General features: G+C 40.5%; 1 protein-coding gene across 1 annotated transcript; it reads right to left on the bottom strand.

The window, feature by feature from the left end:
• Positions 1-419: 419 nt before the first annotated feature.
• Positions 420-18,678, bottom strand: LOC144479430 (uncharacterized). Its single transcript, XM_078198082.1, has 9 exons — positions 18,428-18,678; positions 11,600-11,811; positions 9,881-10,128; positions 8,031-8,189; positions 5,589-5,691; positions 5,058-5,204; positions 3,981-4,175; positions 3,466-3,641; positions 420-569 (listed from the first exon to the last, which is right to left on the bottom strand). The coding sequence occupies exons 1-9, from the start codon at positions 18,676-18,678 to the stop codon at positions 420-422; spliced, it is 1,641 nt and encodes a 546-aa protein (XP_078054208.1).
• Between the last annotated feature and the right edge of the window lie 1,944 nt (positions 18,679-20,622).

Raw genomic sequence — 20,622 nt, 5'->3', positions numbered from 1 at the left:
TAAAAGACAAAGGTATTAATAAGATAAACATTTCATCTACTTGTGAGATTGAAAACCTAACAGTAGTCTGACTAGAAGGCAGAGTTTTAGGGATTAATTAAAATTTGTTGAGGTGTTACCAATTAAGTTTACTTCAGGTGCAAACTAAAATGATCACATTCCAGACCCTAGTTGATAGTCCAGTCTCAGCATCACTCATCTGTTAAGCATACAATGCTGTTGTGACCATGCCCACACTGTAAAGTTGTAATGCCATCAGCCTATTGCTCCTGCTCGACTTAATCATCACCGAAGCAATGTCTTCTAGTAATGAACAAATGGCTTATGACAAACATTGATCCTTTCTGATTTGTTTGCTCTGTTAAACTGTAATATTGGTTAATTTTTCTTCAGATTTCTGGATTTGTTTTCCTATCTTACTAAATTAGTTTTCTGTGTAAAACTGTGGCTCCAAATTCTTCAAAGTCTTGGCGAGATATGCACATCTGGTGGAAGTTAGAAAGACCAGATAAAATGGCTGCTCCTTTCCATGAAAGGTAGTTCCTGTTGGGAGGTGCAAGAACCTTCACCTGTTGAATGAGAAAAAAACTTCTGATAAAAGGAAAATAAAATCTAATTAAACCAGAAAGGAATTTGACAATCATTGAATTAAAAAAAATCAACTTTCAAATTTTGTATCTGTGCCATAATTTAATCTGACTTGTGCAAATTTTGCTAAGTTAATATCTATTCAAGAAAGGGTGCACTGGATTTCTCAGTAACTACTAGCCAGTAAATGTTTTGAAAAAATAAACAGGATTTGAGAGGTTTCAGTTAATTAAGCAGAATCAGCAGTCTTTTGTAAAAGGCAGATAAAGTCTGACATTGCATTTTTTAATGAATTAATACAGAACATTGATGAAGGGAAATCTTTGGACTGTGGGGGGAAACTGGAGCACCCAGAGGAAACCCACATAGACACGGGGAGACTGTGCAAACTCCACAGTCACCTACAGGCTGGAATTGAACCCAGGTCCCTAACACTGAGGCAGCAGTACTTGCTGCTGTGCTGCCACGATTTTAAAACATCTGGCAAAGTACTGGTTAACAAAATTGAGGTTCATTGAATAGCAGAGTCAGTGTCAGTTTAGATTTAAAAGAAAAACTGGCTCGGACTAGTACTTTTTAAACTTGTATATTGGAATACAGTGACATTTTGAATTTTGCCCATATCAATCTTGGAGGCATGGTAGACAGCAAGGATATCAACTGTAAAAGCACATCGATAAGCTAGCACATTTGGCAGGTGGACTTTAGAGACATGAGGTGATACATTTTGGCAGAAGGATGGGGGAGAGGCAGTATAGACTTAATGGTTTGTGATATAGAGATTATGCAGAGACAGACATTTGTTCAAGTGCATAGATCTTTGAAGACTGCAGAACATATAAAGGTAATTAAAACATGAGATCTCAGGCTTTACAAATAGAAGGATACAAAATCAGGCAAGTTCTGGTCACTATGCTTTTGGAAGGGTGTGAAGGTGCAGAAGATACTTACAGGAATGGTTGCCGGGATGAGGAATTTTAGCTATTAAGTTAGAGAAGGTGAGGTCATGCTCCTGGCGGGAAGGAGATGGAGGGAAGATTTGATATAATTGAGCAAGATTATGACAGTTTTAGACAAGGTAGACCAAAAGAAGCTGTTCCCATTAGCTGACATACAAAGACTTTGTCCCACATGGGACCGGAGGAACTGAGTCTATGGACAGCAAAGCTCATCCACTGGCTCTGGTACATTGCAGTATCTTTCGCTGCAGTGCAGGTGGTATCCTGCTCTCAAATGTACTTTGCCAGGTCTTTTTCCACCAGATGGTGTCAATTCTGCTGCCACTCTGGCAGGGCATACAGCTAGGAGGTGAAATGTGGCCTGCCAATATCAGGCCTCTCTCCATCAAGATATCCGCAGCACTTCTGACCACTTCTCTGTAGCAGTTCTTCGCCCAGTGATATTGTCTTTTCATTATATTGCCCGGGATCTTATGTAGGTAATGTTGGTGAAAGATGCCTAATTTATGTGACAACTTTGTCTCTCTGTCTTGCTGGCATAAATTGCAGTTGGTACCACTGTGGACGTATAGGGTGGTAGCTTTATTGCTATGTTGATGGATGCCCAGTACAATGAGAATGCAATATATAGTTATGGTTTTGGACAAGAGCTGCAACGGAGATGAGGAAGAACTTTCTTTAAGCAGCGAGGAACATGGAAATGGGAAGCATAGGTCCTCAATGATTTCATAAGTAAATTAGATAGACCCTCGAGGGAAATAAACACACAGGGCATGAAATGTGGCAATGAACATAAGAACATAAGAAATAGGAGCAGGAGTAGGCCATCTAGCCCCTCGAGCCTGCCCCGCCATTCAATAAGATCATGGCTGATCTGACGTGGATCAGTACCACTTACCCGCTTGATCCCCATAACCCTTAATTCCCATTCCGATCGGGAATCCATCCATCCGCGCTTTAAACATATTCAGCGAGGTAGCCTCCACCACCTCAGTGGGCAGAGAATTCCAGAGATTCACCACCCTCTGGGAGAAGAAGTTCCTCCTCAACTCTGTCTTAAACCGACCCCCCTTTATTTTGAGGCTGTGTCCTCTAGTTTTAACTTCCTTACTAAGTGGAAAGAATCTCTCCGCCTCCACCCTATCCAGCCCCCGCATTATCTTATAATGGACCTGAATGGATTGCCCTGCAGAGCACTGGCATGGATTCAATAGCTTTCTTTGGTGCCATAGTTAATTTTCAAAAATCTTTTAAGAGTTATCAGAGAATGGATTATGCCTGCTCAATGGAGTGGATGGCCTTTTCTAACGCTCTGTTTTAAGCTCACTTTGTTCAGCTATAGTCCCTAAACCAGGTTGGCTGGAATTTTCTGAACAAAAATTGACAATTCCAACTTGCACAACAACACAAACAGTCCATACCATTTCTACTCTCAAGTAATGAAAAACCAAAAAACACATTCAGCCAAATTAAACAAAGGCCCATACCATTTATGTTGAGCCAAGAAACCAGGAATCAGTTAAATGCTTGGCTGGAGCAAGAAGGGATGGGGAGCATGTGGAAACCTCAGTTGGTGAGCTGCAATTTTTGCCAGCGTTTGCTCTACAGCAGAGATAAAGGAAAAGATTTGTTCAAATCATGTGGCCTTTTTAATGGTAACATCTCTTCTAACTCCATAAATTTGTATAATATAAATTTTAAAAGAAAGTAACTTTACTGGAAATTGTGTGAATGTCAAATGATTGTAGGAAATGGCTAGGATGTGACCAATAGCCTACAATCACTTGCTGTCCAGGCATATACTGAACAAATAACAATGTAGATGAGATTCTCAAGGGCTACTTGCAGCCAAAGAATCATTTTTGGCAAAAGTGAACATACCTTCTGGAGAGGAAGTTAGAAAGTATAGGAAAAATACCTTTATCCCTGTTTTTGCAAGATTTGTCATCTCCTGTTGTAATCGTTCTTCCATGTTTCTAAACATACTATTACCACCAGCTAGTACAATGTTGGCATACATGTCACTGCGGGTCTCCTCACTGCACCTCTCAATCACTGAATGTGCCAAGGTAGGCAGGTTCAGTATGTCTTTGCCTGAAATACAAGTGAGCTGGTTCAACAACATGCAGTTGTGCCAAAGCAGAATACTTTTCAAAAAGTGTTACTCCTCCCCCGCACAACTTGTGCTATTCCCAGCATTTATTTTGATGACTTGAGCAGATAGAGTTCTATTTCATCACTAAATAATTCTTCAGAATTATCTAAATGAAAAACATGAGCCACATGTACAACAAAGCTAAGTATTAGTTAAACAGTGTACAGTCAGGAGACATATCAAGAAGGAGATCTCTTGCACAGAAACATTATTCTACTGTCAATTTTCTACAAGCGGGGAAAGAGGATAAATTGTGGTCAAATGCCTTGAATAGTTACCTAATATAAATGGCTTAAAGATGACTTCAGGGCAGATGAATTTCTGGTTTGTGATTACCATATTTTGCCCGTCTGGGAGCTCATACTCTTCCTTTAGTTCTTCTGGGTTGTTCTTGAAGTTTTCGAGTTCTGCTTCAAAATTAAGGGCAACGTAGCAAAATTTCTCCTTGATATTTCTGATAATATCTAACCCAGCTGGAAAATTACACAAAATACTGTTCAAAATGTGAGGAGTATGTCATATAGACTCCATAAATAGTACATTTTGAGATTTTCCAGAGGCTTTAAGATACATTTGGAGTCTAGTTGTTGGGACTGTGCTCTTTTAGCAGGTATACTCTCCATATCAGCAATTGATCCCTATTAGTTAATAGGCAATATGGTTATATGGAGAGGGAGGAGGCTTGTCAGGGAAAAATCTCAAGCACAGACTGGTTATGCGAAATGGCTTGATTCTGCATGGTAAATTCTACATTACAATACAAGAAACTCCAAATGGAACAAGCTGCCCGTGCTGAATGAACTTATTCATCATTTATGCCTCAGTTAATTATTTGTTGCTACTCTGCTCGACTATTTCTGCCCTTGTTTTTAGGAGGCAGAATAACACTGAACATCAGGAGAAAAAAATATCATTGAAGTACTGTTATATCATTGCTTCTTTTTACATTACAATAGGGCTGTCATTTTTCAGCTTGATATTTGATCAGATCTGGCATAGGGTACACATTGACCAATGTTTCACAGTGATGTTTGGTCTTAACTAGTCAATGATTATATGTTAAAATATTGCGGCAGTCCAAAGAATAGACAATTAATCCTAATGTAATGAAGAGGGATAATGAAAAATTTAGCTAGATTGACTTTGATTTTTCTTTTTTAAACCATATGCAACTAATTTATCTTTGCTTGTTTGATAGGTTTAGCTACAAATAAACGCTAGCCCTAGCAGTGAAGCTCACAGCCCAAGAATAAAAAAAGAATAAGGCAGGCAGCATTTCCATAGTTTTAGGGCATCAGAAATAAATGGTGCCTTAAATGGCTATATTGAGTAACGTGGTGTGTTATGAATATTACCTTTGGAAGTGAAGGACCAGCTATTGTTTTCAGCCAAAGATCTCATCATGTACTCTGTCAGGTCCTGCCCTCCCAGGTACACACGTTGGCTGATGTTCTCCAAAGCACCTCCTTCAAAAATGGGAACCACATGTGTCACTGCTGATCCTGCAAGCAGTAAGATGAGGAAGTAAATTTATTTTGTAAAATAATTGATTCATTTGGGGTAGGAGCAAGGCATTAGCTACAGATGGTAACAGTTTAGCAAAATCCTTTCAATGCAAAGAAGTATCTTTACGTTTTACAGATGGTTTATGATGGACTAACTATTTGAATTTTGAAATCCAAGAGCAAATCAGCAACAGAAGAATTAAACACGATGAAATGTGAGCTTTTCAATTTTGATCAGTTCAATTTGTGATTAGTTCAAAATCATTTCTACAAAAGATTGTTATATTGTCACCTGTGGTACCTAATACACCACCAGCCTTTGAATGTAATGGACATTTACTCAAATGGTTCTGAGATCACTTATGGAGAAAATGATGTTACCTGAATCAATGACAGTTCCTGTAACTTTACCAGTGGAATGTAGTGCCAGCACTGCCTGAATCCCCAGAAAGAGAGAAGGAACTTGGAATTCTTCAAAAAGAATCTACATTGGATAAAGCAAACAAAATAGGGTGTATGTTACAAAATTTGGATGAAATGAACTCAAAATGACTGCAGTGTTTCTAACTTGTCAGTTTAGGATTTTCACTTTTTGTGTGGAATGTATTATCAATTTGATCTGAGGTGGGATTTGGGTTGATTTGTGAATTTACCCTGAAGAAGGTAGATAATCTTGCCTGTGGCTTTGGCAGAGAGAGGCAAACCTTCACCTATAAAGATGGGAAGAACAAGTCCCTTTCTGGTGCAGTTTTCTGATATAGTTTCAGTAATGCTGGATGCAGAAATAGAAAATTATATACCCAAGCTTGCAGATAGCATTTGGTAGCATAATAGGGAAGAAACTGAACCAGAGGTCTAGAGACACGAGTTCAAATTCCATTTCAGCAGTGTGGGTAATTTAAACTAAGTTAAATAAATAAAATATGGAATATGACGTTTGTATCAGTAACAATGATTATGCAACTATCTTATTTTTGTAAAATTTCACCTGGTTCACTTTTGTGTTTTAGGGAAGGGAATTTGTCATCCTTACCCAGTCCAGCCTATATTTTACAGCAATCCTTAGCAATATGGTTGACCTCTGAAATGGCTAGCAAGCCACTCACCATCATCTCAAGGACAGTTAAAGGGTAATAAATGCTGGCCTTGCCAGTGATACCCACATCCCATGAGTGAATAAAAAACTCGATCAATTTGAAGTGTGTGAAAATGAGAATATCTACTTATATTTTCTGAATGGTAAATGTGGAAAAATCATAGAAATTTATGGCACAGGGGGCTGTCCTGTTTGGGCAGCTTGAAAAATTTGCCCATGCTCATGCCACTTTCTTAGTCTTGGTCCATAGCCCTTTAGGTTTTGGTACATCAAGTGTACACCCAAGTACTTTTTAATTATTATGAGGATTTCAACCTCAATTACCCTCTCAGGCTTCGAATCCAAGATCCCCACCACGCACTTGGTGAAACAAATTACATAGAAACATAGAAAAACTACAGCACAAACAGGCCCTTTGACCCCACAAGTTGTGTCGAACATATCCCTACCTTCTAGGCCTACCTATAAACCTCCATCCTATTAAGTCCCATGTACTCATCCAGGAGTCTCTTAAAAGTCCCTATTGAGTTTGCCTCCACCATCACTGACGGCAGCCGATTCCACTCGCCCACCACCCTCTGTGTGAAAAACTTCCCCCTAACATTTCCCCTGTACCTACCCCCCAGCATCTTAAACCTGTGTCCTCTCGTAGCAGACATTTCCACCCTGGGAAAAAGCCTCTGAGAGTCCACCCGATCTATGCCTCTCAACATCTTATATACCTCTATTAGGTCTCCTCTCATCCTACGTCTCTTCAAGGAGAAAAGACCGAGCTCCCTCAGCCTATCCTCATAAGGCATGCCACTCAATCCAGGCAACATCCTTGTAAATCTCCTCTGCACCCTTTCAATCATTTCCACATCCTTCCTGTAATGAGGCGACCAGAACTGAGCACAGTACTCCAAGTGGGGTCTGACAAGGGTCTTATATAGCTGCATCATTATCCCCGGACTCCTAAACTCAATCCCTCGATTGATAAAGGCCAGCACACCATACGCCGCCTTAACCACCTCCTCCACCTGCGGGGCCGATTTTAGAGTCCTATAGACCCGGACCCCAAGGTTCTTCTGATCCTCTACAGTACTAAGAGTCTTTCCCTTAATATTGTGCTCCTTCATCCCATTTGACCTGCCAAAATGGACCACGATGCATTTATCTGGGTTGGAGTCCATCTGCCACTTCTCCGCCCAGTCTTGCATCCTATCTAATGTCCCTCTGTAACTTCTGACATCCCTCCAGACTATCCACAACCCCACCAACCTTCGTGTCGTCGGCAAACCTACCAACCCATCCCTCCACTTCCTCATCCAGGTCATTTATGAAAGTGACAAACAGCAAGGGTCCCAGAACAGATCCCTGGGGCACATCACTGGTGACCGACCTCCATTTAGAAAAAGACCCATCTATACCCACTCTCTGCCTCCTTTGGGCAAGCCAGTTCTGGATCCACAGGGCAGCAGCACCTTGTTTCCCATGCCCTCTCTCTTTTTCTAGAAGCCTTGCATGAGGGACCTTATCAAACGCCTTGCTAAAATCCATATAAACCACATCTACCACTTTCCCTTCGTCAATGTATTTAGTCACATTTTCGAAGAGCTCTCCTCTAATATTCAACCGACCAATTACTTTCGTATAAGCAGGTGACAATTGTGCCTATATTCCAAAATGTATTTGGTTAGAGAGAATGTTTTTACCCAGACTCTTCTGAATGGTTCCTAGTTTGTTACCTCAGTTGTTTTCTCCCTGTTCTGCTGGGGGTTGTTTGGTGGTTCTGTCAGAACAATTGGGTGCTCCTGAATGTCAACACGCAATTCATTTTCAAACGTATGTCTCCAGAGCACTTCCATTTCCGTCCAGTTTGCAATCAATCCATGCTGAATTGGATACTACGATTAAACACAACTCAATCAAACATCTGAATAGGTACCTGCCAATCAGCACAGGAACAACAAGAAGGTAGATGAGGGCAGTGCAGTTGATGTTGTCTATATGGACTTTATCAAGGCTTTTTGATAAGGTACTGCATGGTAGGTTGTTGCATAAGGTTAAATCTCACGGGATCCAGGGTGAGGTAGCTAAACGGATACAAAATTGGCTTGATGACAGAAGCCAGAGGGTGATTGTAGAAGGTTGTTTTCCAAACCGGAGACCTGTGACCAGCGGTGTGCCTCAGGGATCGGTGCTGGGTCCACTGTTATTTGTCATTTATATTAATGATTTGGATGAGAATATAGGAGGCATGGTTATTAAGTTTGCAGATGACACCAAGATTAGTGGCATAGTGGACAGTGAAGAAGGTTATCTAGGATTGCAACGGGATCTTGATCAATTGGGCCAGTGGGCTGACAAATAGCAGATGGAGTTTAATTTAGATAAATGCGAGGTGATGCATTTTGGTAGATTGAACCAGTGCAGGACTTACTCAGTTAATGGTAGGGCGTTGGGGAGAACAAAGAGATCTAGGGTACAGGTTCATAGCTCCTTGAAAGTGGAGTCACAGGTGGACAGAGTGGTGAAGGTGGCATTCAGCATGCTTGGTTTCATTGGTCAGAACATTAAATATAGGAGTTGGGACATCTTGTTGAAGTTGTACAAGACATTGGTAAGGCCACACTTGGAATACTGTGTACAGTTCTGGTCACCCTATTATAAAAAGGATATTGAACTAGAAAGAGTGCAGAAAAGATTTACTAGGATGCTACCGGGACTTGATAGTTTGAGTTACAAGGAGAGGCTGGATAGACTGGGACTTTTTTCTCTTGGAGCGTAGAAGGCTGAGGGATGATATTATAGAGGCTTATAAAATAATGAGGGGTATTGATCAGCTAGATGGTCAATATCTTTTCCCAAAGGTAGGGAAGTCTAAAACTAGAGAGCATAGGTTTAAGGTGAGAAGGAAGAGATATAAAAGAGTCCAGAGGGGCAATTGTTTCACACAGAGGGCGGTGAGTGTCTGGAACAAGCTGCCAGTGGTAGTAGTAGAGGCGGGTACAATTTTGTCTTTTAAAAAACGTTTAGACAGTTACATGGGTAAGATGGGTATAGAAGGATATGGGCCAAATGCGGGCAATTAGGACTAGCTTAGGGGTTTAAAAAAAAGGGCGACATGGACAAGTTGGGCCAAAGTTGTGCTGTAAACCTCTATGACTCTATAACACAATTCCCCAAAGCAGCTGAAGTCAGCCCTTGCATTGACTTGATTTTCTGAAATGCCGATCTCAACATTTTTGCTGGACATTTGGTAAACAAATAGCAGGGTTGAGAAATCAAACCTTCCTCATGATTTTCATCCAGCAGCAAACATTTCCTGTCATCATGGATGAGATACAGTTATTTCTAATTCTTTCCCCCATAATTCAGGGAAAGCTCATTCATACTTCTGCACCCACTCTGCCCTCAATCCTACGTTAGTTTCCCAGTCAAATCATCCTGGTTGATTGAAATTACAATGTGCCCAATTAAGATGGAAGAAGAGCTGTTTAAGGATACAGCGCATTCTGCAGCATGGAAGTGGGCAGATTGATACTGAATGGCTAAAAATGTGTACCTGATTTTGGTACAAAAGCATTTTACTTACAATCAAATGAAGAATGCTGCGTTTTCTTTGGGCTTCCTCTCCAACATAAGTGCATCTTTCTGATAATCCGTAAACATTCAAAGTTGAGTTTCTTGGTCTTCCAACCACGCTCGGAAAAACATATGTTGGAGAATGATTTCCTGATAGTCCGGCCTTTATCAGTCCACTGCCATTATCAATTACAACTGGGGGGCACAGATCACTGGGAAAGCTGGAAGAGGAGTCGGTCACCCTAGAAAATGAACTGTCTGGCAAAGAATTTAGATTGATGAAAGAATAATTAAAGTCAGAAGTAGTTATGACTGTTCATTGAAAAATAGTCTAGATAAAAGCTCACTCAACCCAACCAGAACTGATCTAAAGCTTAAAATTCCATTATGCTCATTGTATTATGCCTAGATTATAGAAAGATATGTACAAATATAAACAAGCAATATGTAAAAGTGATTGCCTTTGGCTAAATAGGGGAGAAAATAATTAGCATGTTTCAGGTTGCCATATTAGCAAGTGTTACAATCTCCTTAGAGACCGATAATTTGATCTTCCAGTTAACAGCTGAAAAATTACACATCAAGATTTCATATTTTAATACTCATACTGGACAAATGGCTAAATATTATCTTTTTGTCGACAACTTGTACTTTAAACTATCAATTCCCCATTTAACTTCAACATAACAAAAATTTCCTACTACAGTAATACATTACACAGCCCCTCATCCTCCAAAAATCAGTCTAAAATTATTCTCAGCTCCAGATGGCTTGCTTCCTTTTTACTTTTTCAGACAGGTAACTTCTAATCCCAGAAGTGACTTTCACTAAGGGTTACACTGTGGATTATTTCCCTCAAACTAAACTAGGCAAATTTTCCACCTCCTTTTAATATACACAAAACTCAGTCACCTCAATCTGAGTGCAAGATCCCACTTGCATTCTCTGTATTGAACAATAGGGCCAGCATTTTCTCTGCTTCAGGTGCAGGACTGACTGTCTTTATCTTTTGCTTTCTAACTCTCAGATGGCTGTAGATCACATCAAAAACTGCTTTTGTTCTATGATACTCATGAATTTATGGGGAAGCCTGATCTCACAAATGGCTTCCTCTGCTCTCTTTCCCATGTAACATGAAAAACTAGCTTTGTATCTAGGTAGAGTTGCTAATTAGCTATCTTTGATCCCAACTGTCATCTTAAAGTAAAGGCACAACCTTTTACAACCCAACACGTATAACCTTTTTTGGAACTTTGGGAGACCCGTGGTATATGTTCATGGTATACTCAGAGACTGCTGCCATTGTCTGTAAGCATAAATATGTTGCACCCGCTCCTCAATAAAACAATCCAAGCTTTCCTTTGCTCCATAACAATTAAACCACCTGGGCTTACTGCAAAACAGATCACGAGATCACTTTCATTTACCCTAAATTTAAAGCTATAGTCCCAAAATATAATAATCGTATAAACCTCGTAATTTTAACACTGTGGACAGCAATTGAGAACAGCATTAGACCTGGCTATGTTGCTTCCATGAGTATTCTGGAAGCACTCATTGTGCTCATGTGCGAACATTAGCTACTTAAGTGAGGTGCTGGAGAACACCAGATAACTGAAACAAAATCCAGCAAGAGTTAACACCTTCAGCAGAGGAGGTGGGAAATTGGAAAAAAAAAGAAACTGTAGGCATGTCAATGAGGTGGTAAAATAATGAACATGTTTCTTACCATCGTGTCTCATCAGCAGGTCCCCCTCGCAATGTAACATCATGTTATGGAAACCAACACCTGGGGTCTTGGCAACTTCTGAATGTGTTGGGTCATTTTCACCACCCTGAACATACACACTGACCTTGCTGACAGTCTGGCCCTGATCCTCAGAAACTGAATTGATAATGTCTTTCAAAACACGCTGCTGCTCTACCAGAGTCCTTTCATTACTCTTGTTGATTCTCTTCACAGTAATGGAACCGGTCAAATCTAAAAATAAAGAATTTGATATGACTGCTAACAAAAGGGAACTGAGAGATGCCAATAGCAAACTCCTTGATTAAGATTCTTTATAATCCAAAATGGATCAGAAGCTCAAACTTTACCAACTGAACTCTTTATTTTCAGCTTTCCTTGGCTGGAGTTATTTACCTCAACTCGGTTGCTTAAACTGATGCATTATGACATATTGATTACTATTAGGTTCTTATGATAGGAATGGCTTATAATGAGGTGTCTAGTTTGACTATCTTTCTAATACCCTCCTGAAGTGCAGATTGTTGTGCTGTGCACCATGGTCTGGGACTCATGGTTGCAACCACACTTCAGGTCATCCCTTAGATTCCGCTTACTGATTGTTAAAGGAATAGCTTTAAATTACATATTTAGATTGATATTAAATATTGACACTCAACTGTGCCTCTCCCAAATTCTTGAATGGACAGTTGCAGTTATTTTGGTTCTGCCAATTCACGCTACATGCTAAGAGGAAAAAAAGAAATTGGGTTGTATTTATGTGACTGGTGATGAACATAGAAATATTGGAATTAGGAGCAGGAGTAGGGTTATTCAGCCCTTCGAACTTGCTCCACCATTCGATAAGGTCATGGCTGATCTGGTTATGGTCCCAACTCCACCTTTCTAACTTGCCCTGATAACTCCTGACTCCTAAGTTTCCACTTATATGCCATACTCGCAAAAATCATACCTATCAGCTTCAGTCCCAGATTTCTCCATCATTATCCCTATGCAGGTCCTGAGATGCCAGTGCACAGAGTTTGGAGTGAGATCAGTTACAAGGTTTTCTAGATAACCATTTACGTGTTTTAATTTGAACAGGCTGTCTCTCTTTTCATTAAATAGTGCTCCCCTTCTAGGGGTTATTTGTAGTTGTTCTGGTTGCCCATTGTCATTTTATTAGTCTTGTGTGGGGGTGGGGCATGGCACTACATTTCACCTCTGTGATGAGTGCACATTACTTGTTTCTCTAATATTTTTTTCCAAATTATCTTTAACTTTGAATCCATGCATTTTCAGTTTGGATAAGTTGTCCAAGTGCTGTCAGGGCTTTCCCTCTGAATCATCATCTGATGACCCCTTCTGAAGGTGTATATATGAACACAAGGTGTGGACAGGATCAGACTTAACTTCTTATGATTGAATATCTTGTGAACACAAGTTGGGCCGGTTCATACTTGAAAGAAGACTACTTGGCAATTGTTGGGGTTGACCTCTACACCAAAAATTGTGACATTTTAATAAAAGATTCCATCTTTTTCTATATTTTTACATTTCAATATAACATAGGCACAATTAGGCATATATTAGCACTTTTGCATCAATTCATATTTTGTTCAGATTCCTGGAAATCAATGTCTGTGAGTCAAACCTATAATTACGCTATTATATCCAGCTTCCTTTTCCTAATGGAAAAATTGGGTCTGTAATTCTACAGCAGGCCAAGAGAGCTGGATTTAGTAGGTAAACACCTTTTGTCAGGACCAAAACTGAAAGGAGAGAAGGGATGCAGGTTCAATCATGTGCTTCCATTCCAATGTATTCATCACTGCAGGTGATGAATATTCATTGAAACATTAATAAGTAATGAATAAACATCATAAAATTAAGTGAAAAAGGGCTTTATTTTAAACTGACATCCAATTTAACTTCTAAACCTGCCTGTGTAGAATTCTCTTGTGTGAATAGCAACTGCAATGGGTAAGCTCCTACACCATTCAAGACATGTGAATACAGTGAACCCTTATTACCCATAAATAAGGTCATAGCCATATTTAGCCTTGACAGTCCCAGCTTATTCCCTTCTACCTAATTGTTTTACCTGGACTTTAGCTGTCACTTGATTTTTCCATTTTAATGTGGATTTAATCTTTGACTTGTGACATTATGGATGTGGATAACTTTGAAAAAAGGCAATTGTTGGTTGTTAGTGAATACCAACAGTATGAATATAAAAAAGCAAAGCAAAGTACTTCAGACATAGAGAATTACAGACTGTATAATCAGTGATTGAACACTGAATGTGTATCACTATCAAAAGTTTTAAATCTTAACCATATTCATACTATAGAAACAGTACATAGAACATAGAACAGTACAGCACAGTACAGGCCCTTCGGCCCTCGATGTTGTGCCGAGCTTTGTCCGAAACCAAGATCAAGCTATCCCACTTCCTATCATTCTGGTATGCTCCATGTGCCTATCCAATAAGCTTGAAAGCTCCTAAAGTGTCCGACTCCACTATCACAGCAGGCAGTCCATTCCACACCCCAACCACTCTCTGAGTAAAGAACCTACCTCGGACATCCCTCCTATATCTCCCACCATGAACCTTATAGTTATGCCCCCTTGTAACAGCTACATTCACCCGAGGAAATAGTCTCTGAACGTCCACTCTATCTATCCCCCTTATCAGCTTATAAACCTCTATTAAGTCACCTCTCATCCTCCTCCGCTCTAAAGAGAAAAGCCCTAGCTCCCTCAACCTTTCCTCATAAGACCTACCCTCTAAACCAGGCAGCATCCTGGTATATCTCCTCTGCACTCTCTCCAATGCTTCCACATCCTTCTTATAGTGAGGTGACCAGAACTGCACACAATATTCTAAATGTGGTCTCACCAAGGTCCTGTACAGTTGCAACATAACCCCACGGCTCTTAAACTCAAACCCCCTGTTAATAAATGCCAACACACTATAGGCCTTCTTCACGGCTCTATCCACTTGAGTGGCAACCTTCAGAGATCTGTGGATATGAACCCCAAGATCTCTCTGTTCCTCCACATTCCTCAGAACCCTGCCGTTGACCCTGTAATCCGCATTCAAATTTGTCCTACCAAAATGAATCACCTCGCACTTATCAGTGTTAAAATCCATCTGCCATTTTTTGCCCAGCTCTGCATCCTATCAATGTCTTTTTGCCGCCTACAACAGCCCTCCACCTCATCCACTACTCCACCAATCTTGGTGTCATCAGCAAATTTACTGACCCATCCTTCAGCCCCCCTCCTCCAAGTCATTGATAAAAATCACAAAAAGCAGAGGACCCAGCACTGATCCCTGTGGTACACCGCAGGTAACTGATCTCCAGTCTGAAAATTTTCCAACCACCACCACCCTCTGTCTTCTTTGAGATAGCCAGTTACTTATCCAATCGGCCAAATTTCCCTCTATCCCACACCTCCTTACTTTCTTCATGAGCCTACCATGGGGAACCTTATCAAACGCCTTACTAAAATCCATGTATACGACATCAACTGCTCTACCTTCATCTACACACTTAGTTACCTCCTCAAAGAATTCGATCAAATTTGTGAGGCAAGACTTACCCTTCACGAATCCGTGCTGACTATCACGGATTAAGCTGCATCTTTCCAAATGGTCATAAATCCTATCCCTCAAGACCTTTTCCATTAACTTACTGACCACCGAAGAAAGACTAACCGACCTATAATTACCAGGGTCATTCCTATTTCCTTTCTTGAACAGAGGAACAACATTCGCCACTCTCTAGTCCTCTGGCACTATCCCCGTGGACAGTGAGGACCCAAAGATCAAAGCCAAAGACTCTGCAATCTCATCCCTTGCCTCCCAAAGAATCCTAGGATATATCCCATCTGGCCAAGGGGACTTATCAACTCTCAGGTTTTTCAAAATTGCTAATACACCTTCCCTCAGAACATCTACCTCCTCCAGCCTATATCTCACACTCATCCTCAAAAACATGGCCCCTCTCCTTGGTGAACACTGAAGAAAAGTATTCATTCATTGCCTCCCCTATCTCTTCGGACTCCATGCGCAAGTTCCCACTACTATCCTTGACCAGCCCTAACCTCACCCTGGTCATTCTTTTATTTCTCACATAAGAGTAAAAAGCCTTGGGGTTTTCCTTGATCCGACCCACCAAGGACTTCTCATGCCCCCTCCGAGCTCTCCTAAGCCCTTTTTTAAAGCTCATTCCTTGCTACCTTGAAACCCTCAAGCGACCCAAGTGATCCTTGTTTTCTCATCCTTACATACACTTCCTTTTTCCTCTAGACAAGACATTCAACTATTTTGTGAACCATGGTTCCCTCACTCGGCCATTTCCTCCCTGCCTGACAGGGACATGCCTATCAAGGACACGCAGTATTTGTTCCTTGAACAAGCTCCATTTTTCATTTGTGTCTTTCCCCGACAGTTTCTGTTCCCATCTTATGCTCCCTAATTCTTGCCTAATCGCATCATAATTACCCCTCCCCCAATTATAAACCTTGCCCTGCCGTAAGGCCCTATCCCTCTCCATTGCAATAATGAAAAACACCGAATTATGGTCACTATCTCCAAAGTGCCCTCACACAACCAAATCTAACACTTGGCCCGGTTCATTACCCTGTACCAAGTCCAATGTGGCCCCACCTCTTGTCGGCCTATCCACATATTGTGTCAGGAAACCCTCCTGCACACACTGTACAAAAACTGCCCCATCCAAACTATTCGACCTATAAAGGTTCCAATCAATGTTTGGGAAGTTCAAGTCACCCATGACAACTACCCTGTGACCTCCACACCTATCCATAATCTGCTTTGCAATTTCTTCCTCCACATCTCTATTACTATTTGGGGGCCTACAGAAAACCCCCAACAACGTGTCCGCTCCTTTCCTATTTCTAACTTCAGCCCATATTACCTCAGTAGGCAGATCCCCCTCGAACTGCCTTTCTGCAGCCGTTAAACTATCCTTGATTAACAATGCTACTCCTCCACCTCTTTTACCACCTTCCCTACTCTTACTGAAATATCTAGTACGATTCACAAGAACAACTATGGCACATTAAGAAATTGCTGCTCAGCAGTAATGGACACAGTCTGGGTATTTTCCAGGGAGTTCAACTAATTATTACTGTAAACCATATTTATTCTTCATTATCTAGCAACATAGCTCCACAATTGCACTGATTCCATTTTCAAAGTTGTGTTTAAGAGTAATATTTGTAGGAATTGATTAATAGGCCTAAGAATATTGATCTATTCCTTTTTACCTTCTAAAATGAGTTTCTACATTTCAAACTAAATTTTATGTTTTGAAACACTTTGTAAAATGTCTGTGAGAAGTGATATAAATACACTTTTGCATCATGCCCCTCAGATCCCTTTCTAAATGTTTTTCTGACTGGTAACAAAAGTCTGAGGTCAGATACCAACCGACCCAAGAACAGCTTCTTCCCTGCTGCTGTCAGACTTTTGAATGGACTTACTTTGCATTAAGTTGATCTTTCTCTACACCCTAGCTATGACTGTAACACTACATTCTGCACTCTCTCATTTCCTTCTCTATGAACGGTATGTTTTGTCTGTATAGCGTGCAAGAAACAATACTTTTCACTGTATGTTAATACATGTGACAATAATAAATCAAATCAAAACTTAGATGATTCACTTTACCTCATCTTTCAGCTGATTTCCCAATTTTTATCTCAAGACCCTTTGATATTCCTGAGGTTAGTGACCAGTTTCAAATAAGTTGGACATTAATAATTCCTTTCATAAAACTGAAAACTCCAGTTTAAGTTATCTCCACTTTTTTCCCAAAATCAGTGTATATATTTAAATAGCGTCTTATGTCCTCAAAACATTCCAGACCAATTCATTATATTTGAAGTGCTGTGTTGAGTAGGCAAATATAGCAGCAAGTGTGCACAGAGGTCCCACAAAGAGCAAATGAACCGGTGATCCAAGAACATATTTTGGGTGGTGTGGATTGAAGGGAGAATACTAGCTAAGATGTTAGCTCTTTGAATAGTGCCTCTTCAAAGAGTGATGAATCTTTGGAACTCTTTCAAGGCTAAGGCAGATAGGTTTTTAATCAATAGGGAAATTAAGAATTATGGAGATAAGGCAGGGAAGTGGACTTAGTGGGTATTAGATCTGCCATGACCTTATTAAGGGACGGAGCAAGCTCGAAGGGCCGAATGGCCTACTCCCGTTCCTATCTCTTATGGTCTTTTGTATGCACGTGCAGAGCCTTGGTTTTATTGTTTCATTTAATAGATAGCACTTTGAATAATACAACATTTCCTCAGTACTGCATCAAAAAGTTGGACGCTTTTTTTTTAGAACAATGGCATTCATTGCATGTCCCAGAACACAGACGCCTCAGTGCTTCCGTTCATTAGAAAAATGTTCCTGGATTTTGTGGGTGAGTGTCCATCTGGTCTGGGGCTGAGGCGTACAGAATAAAGATTCTGAGTTCCATTCCCAACCTACACTGGGAGCCAGTCCCAAACAGCATTGACTCTTAGAGTAGACAGGGACAAAACCAGCGGGACAGGGACAAAACCAGCGGGGTCCTGCTCCTGAAGGTTATAGTCATCTCCAACAGTTAGAAACATCTGTAGACTATGCAGGAGCCCTGGATTCCAACTATTCATAGATTGTTCTCTATACTCAGATTGTATATGGATAGAACGCCTTTTTGAGTTGATTATAAATCAACTGTTTCAGGAACTTCTTTACAGAACAGTTTTAGTTCTTAAATAAGTGGTCTTTTAAAAAAACTTTATTGCAGGTACTCGCCATTAGGACTGGTATCAGCAGCTCTCTGGTTGAAGTGTGCCCAGGGTTGACACAACAGTTCTCCGGTCTCCTGGTCTGCTTTCTCGCAGTCTACGGCCAAACTGAGATCGCTCTCCGGGGGCCGGCTGCGATCGGATGGATCCAAGCGGTCGATAACAGTGAGCGTTTCCTGGATGAATGATTGTGGTTGGGGATCTCCCACGGACGAAGCTGGTTGAGTTGTCTTCACACTGGAGGCACAGCCCATGGCGACCGCTTCTCTCCGTTCTTCCCGGGATTCAAGCGTCTGCGCGATCAAAAGTTTTCGTTTCCCAATCCCAGGGCCCTCAGTTGAAGCATTAATGCCGCTTTTGGGGCAAGTTGAAGCATTAATGTGCTGCCAATTCCTCAGTTGCACATCTCCACAAGGCGAAAAAATTCCCAGTTTGTAAGGCAGAGGCTTCAGCGTTGCTAAGCTACACGGTATTGACATTCACTATTGTTGGAGCATTATATTCAAGCCAAGAACTATTTAAAGGGACAATGCTCATTAATAATATCAGTGCCGTTTTGCATAAGAACCACACTCACGCAGTGTAGCGAAATAATCATTTGTGTAATTATGAGACTACATTTAATTTTATATCGATAAACTGGACTGAAAACTCCAGAAAAATTCAGTTGGTGGGGCTGTAACTATCTCTCCATGCTGGCTGTCCCCTACTAAACTGTACAACTTCTAACTTCTACAAGTTAGAATGAATTTAGTCTTCGATGATGGTGTCCAGTAGTTTCCTCCACTGAGTTGGCTTATTCTTGCCTCCTTTTTCAAATGGGTGTGAAACATTTGAAATTCTTAAGTCTTCTCACACCATTCCAATATAGAAGAAGAATTGAAATATTGTAGTCAGAGCTTCTGTTACCTCCAGTCCAACGTCTCTCAACATCTCAGGTTGTATCCCATCTGCACTGGGTCATTTGATAACTTGTAAGAGATGCCAACCCTTATAGCACCTTTTTCCAATTTATATCCCATCCAATATATTTACTTCCACTAACTTTCTTTTTTGAAAACAGATTCAAAAGGCTTAATATGCATCTCCATCATTTTATCTCCACAAGATGATTTCATTTTTGTCCCTAATTGACTTTTTATATGTTTATAAAAGATGTCACCTGTTAATCTTTTTTCATAACTTTGCCATTCTCAATATTGTGACAGAAAGTAAAACCACTTGTAGTAAAACAAACTCTCTTTCAGAAGAGAGCTCGAGATTTAAATGTTCACATCAATGGACTTGTTATATCATGAGGATGTGCATTAAAAAAAATCAAATTCTAATTTTTCTTCTTTTGCACTGAATTAAAAAACTGTAATCCTATTAAAACAATGGAGGTGTGCCAGCTATACAATTTGCATTCCAGCTAAGTGGGATGAAAAGGAAACAGACATTCAAGCCCCCTGAAGAGTGTGAAAAATCATGATGTGCAGATGCCGGCGTTGGACTGGGGTAAACACAGTAAGAAGTCTAACAACACCAGGTTAAAGTCCAACAGGTTTATTTGGTAGCAAACGCCACTAGCTTTCGGAGTGCTGCTCCTTCGTCAGGTGGAGTGGGAGATCTGCTCACAAACAGGGCATACAGTATGCCCTGTTTGTGAGCAGATCTCCCACTCCACCTGACGAAGGAGCAGCATGCTCTGAAAGCTAGTGGCGTTTGCGACGAAATAAACCTGTTGGACTTTAACCAAGTGTGAAAAGGCCCAACTCCTGTTGGCTTTCACACTCTCCCTGAAACTTTTTAAAAGCTTCTAAGATGAGACATTAATATTCAATTACCTGTGCTACAAAAAAGTGACTTTAGCAGATATGGCTATGGAATTCCTCTGGAATATACAGCCAGCAGAGCTTTTAAGAACTGTTTTACTAAGCTGCAGAGAACACATGAGAGATCAGAATGCTATACTGAAAAGCTGCAAGGAAGCCATTTCTCTCTCTTGAAAGTTGATTGTCAAAATTTGCAAACTATCAATCCTGGGAAGATAAATCAACTGCAAACTGAGATCTTTGGGAAACAAATGTGGAACAACTACATCCAGGAAGATAATTGGCTCAAATAGCTCCAGCTTAGAATCACCGCATCAAGACCAGCCAAAGTACAATTAACCATATATTCCTTGGATTTCTTATCTTCTTCTCAAATTGTAAACA

Source organism: Mustelus asterias, chromosome 26 (genome assembly GCF_964213995.1).
Source record: "Mustelus asterias chromosome 26, sMusAst1.hap1.1, whole genome shotgun sequence".
In the NCBI taxonomy this organism is placed as follows: domain Eukaryota; kingdom Metazoa; phylum Chordata; class Chondrichthyes; order Carcharhiniformes; family Triakidae; genus Mustelus; species Mustelus asterias.
The sequence above is the reverse complement of the archived record's forward strand: the minus strand, read 5'-3'. Positions and strand labels throughout refer to the sequence as shown.

Excerpts from the sequence above, each read along its gene's own strand:
- LOC144479430 (XM_078198082.1), bottom strand. The coding sequence starts at position 18,678 with ATGGGCTGTGCCTCCAGTGTGAAGACAACTCAACCAGCTTCGTCCGTG. Across the intron at positions 10,129-11,599 it reads CCTGCTGATGAGACACGATG|ACAGTTCATTTTCTAGGGTG; the intron begins GTAAGAAACATG and ends ATTCTTTGCCAG. Across the intron at positions 5,692-8,030 it reads ACAGGGAGAAAACAACTGAG|ATTCTTTTTGAAGAATTCCA; the intron begins GTAACAAACTAG and ends TATCCAATGTAG.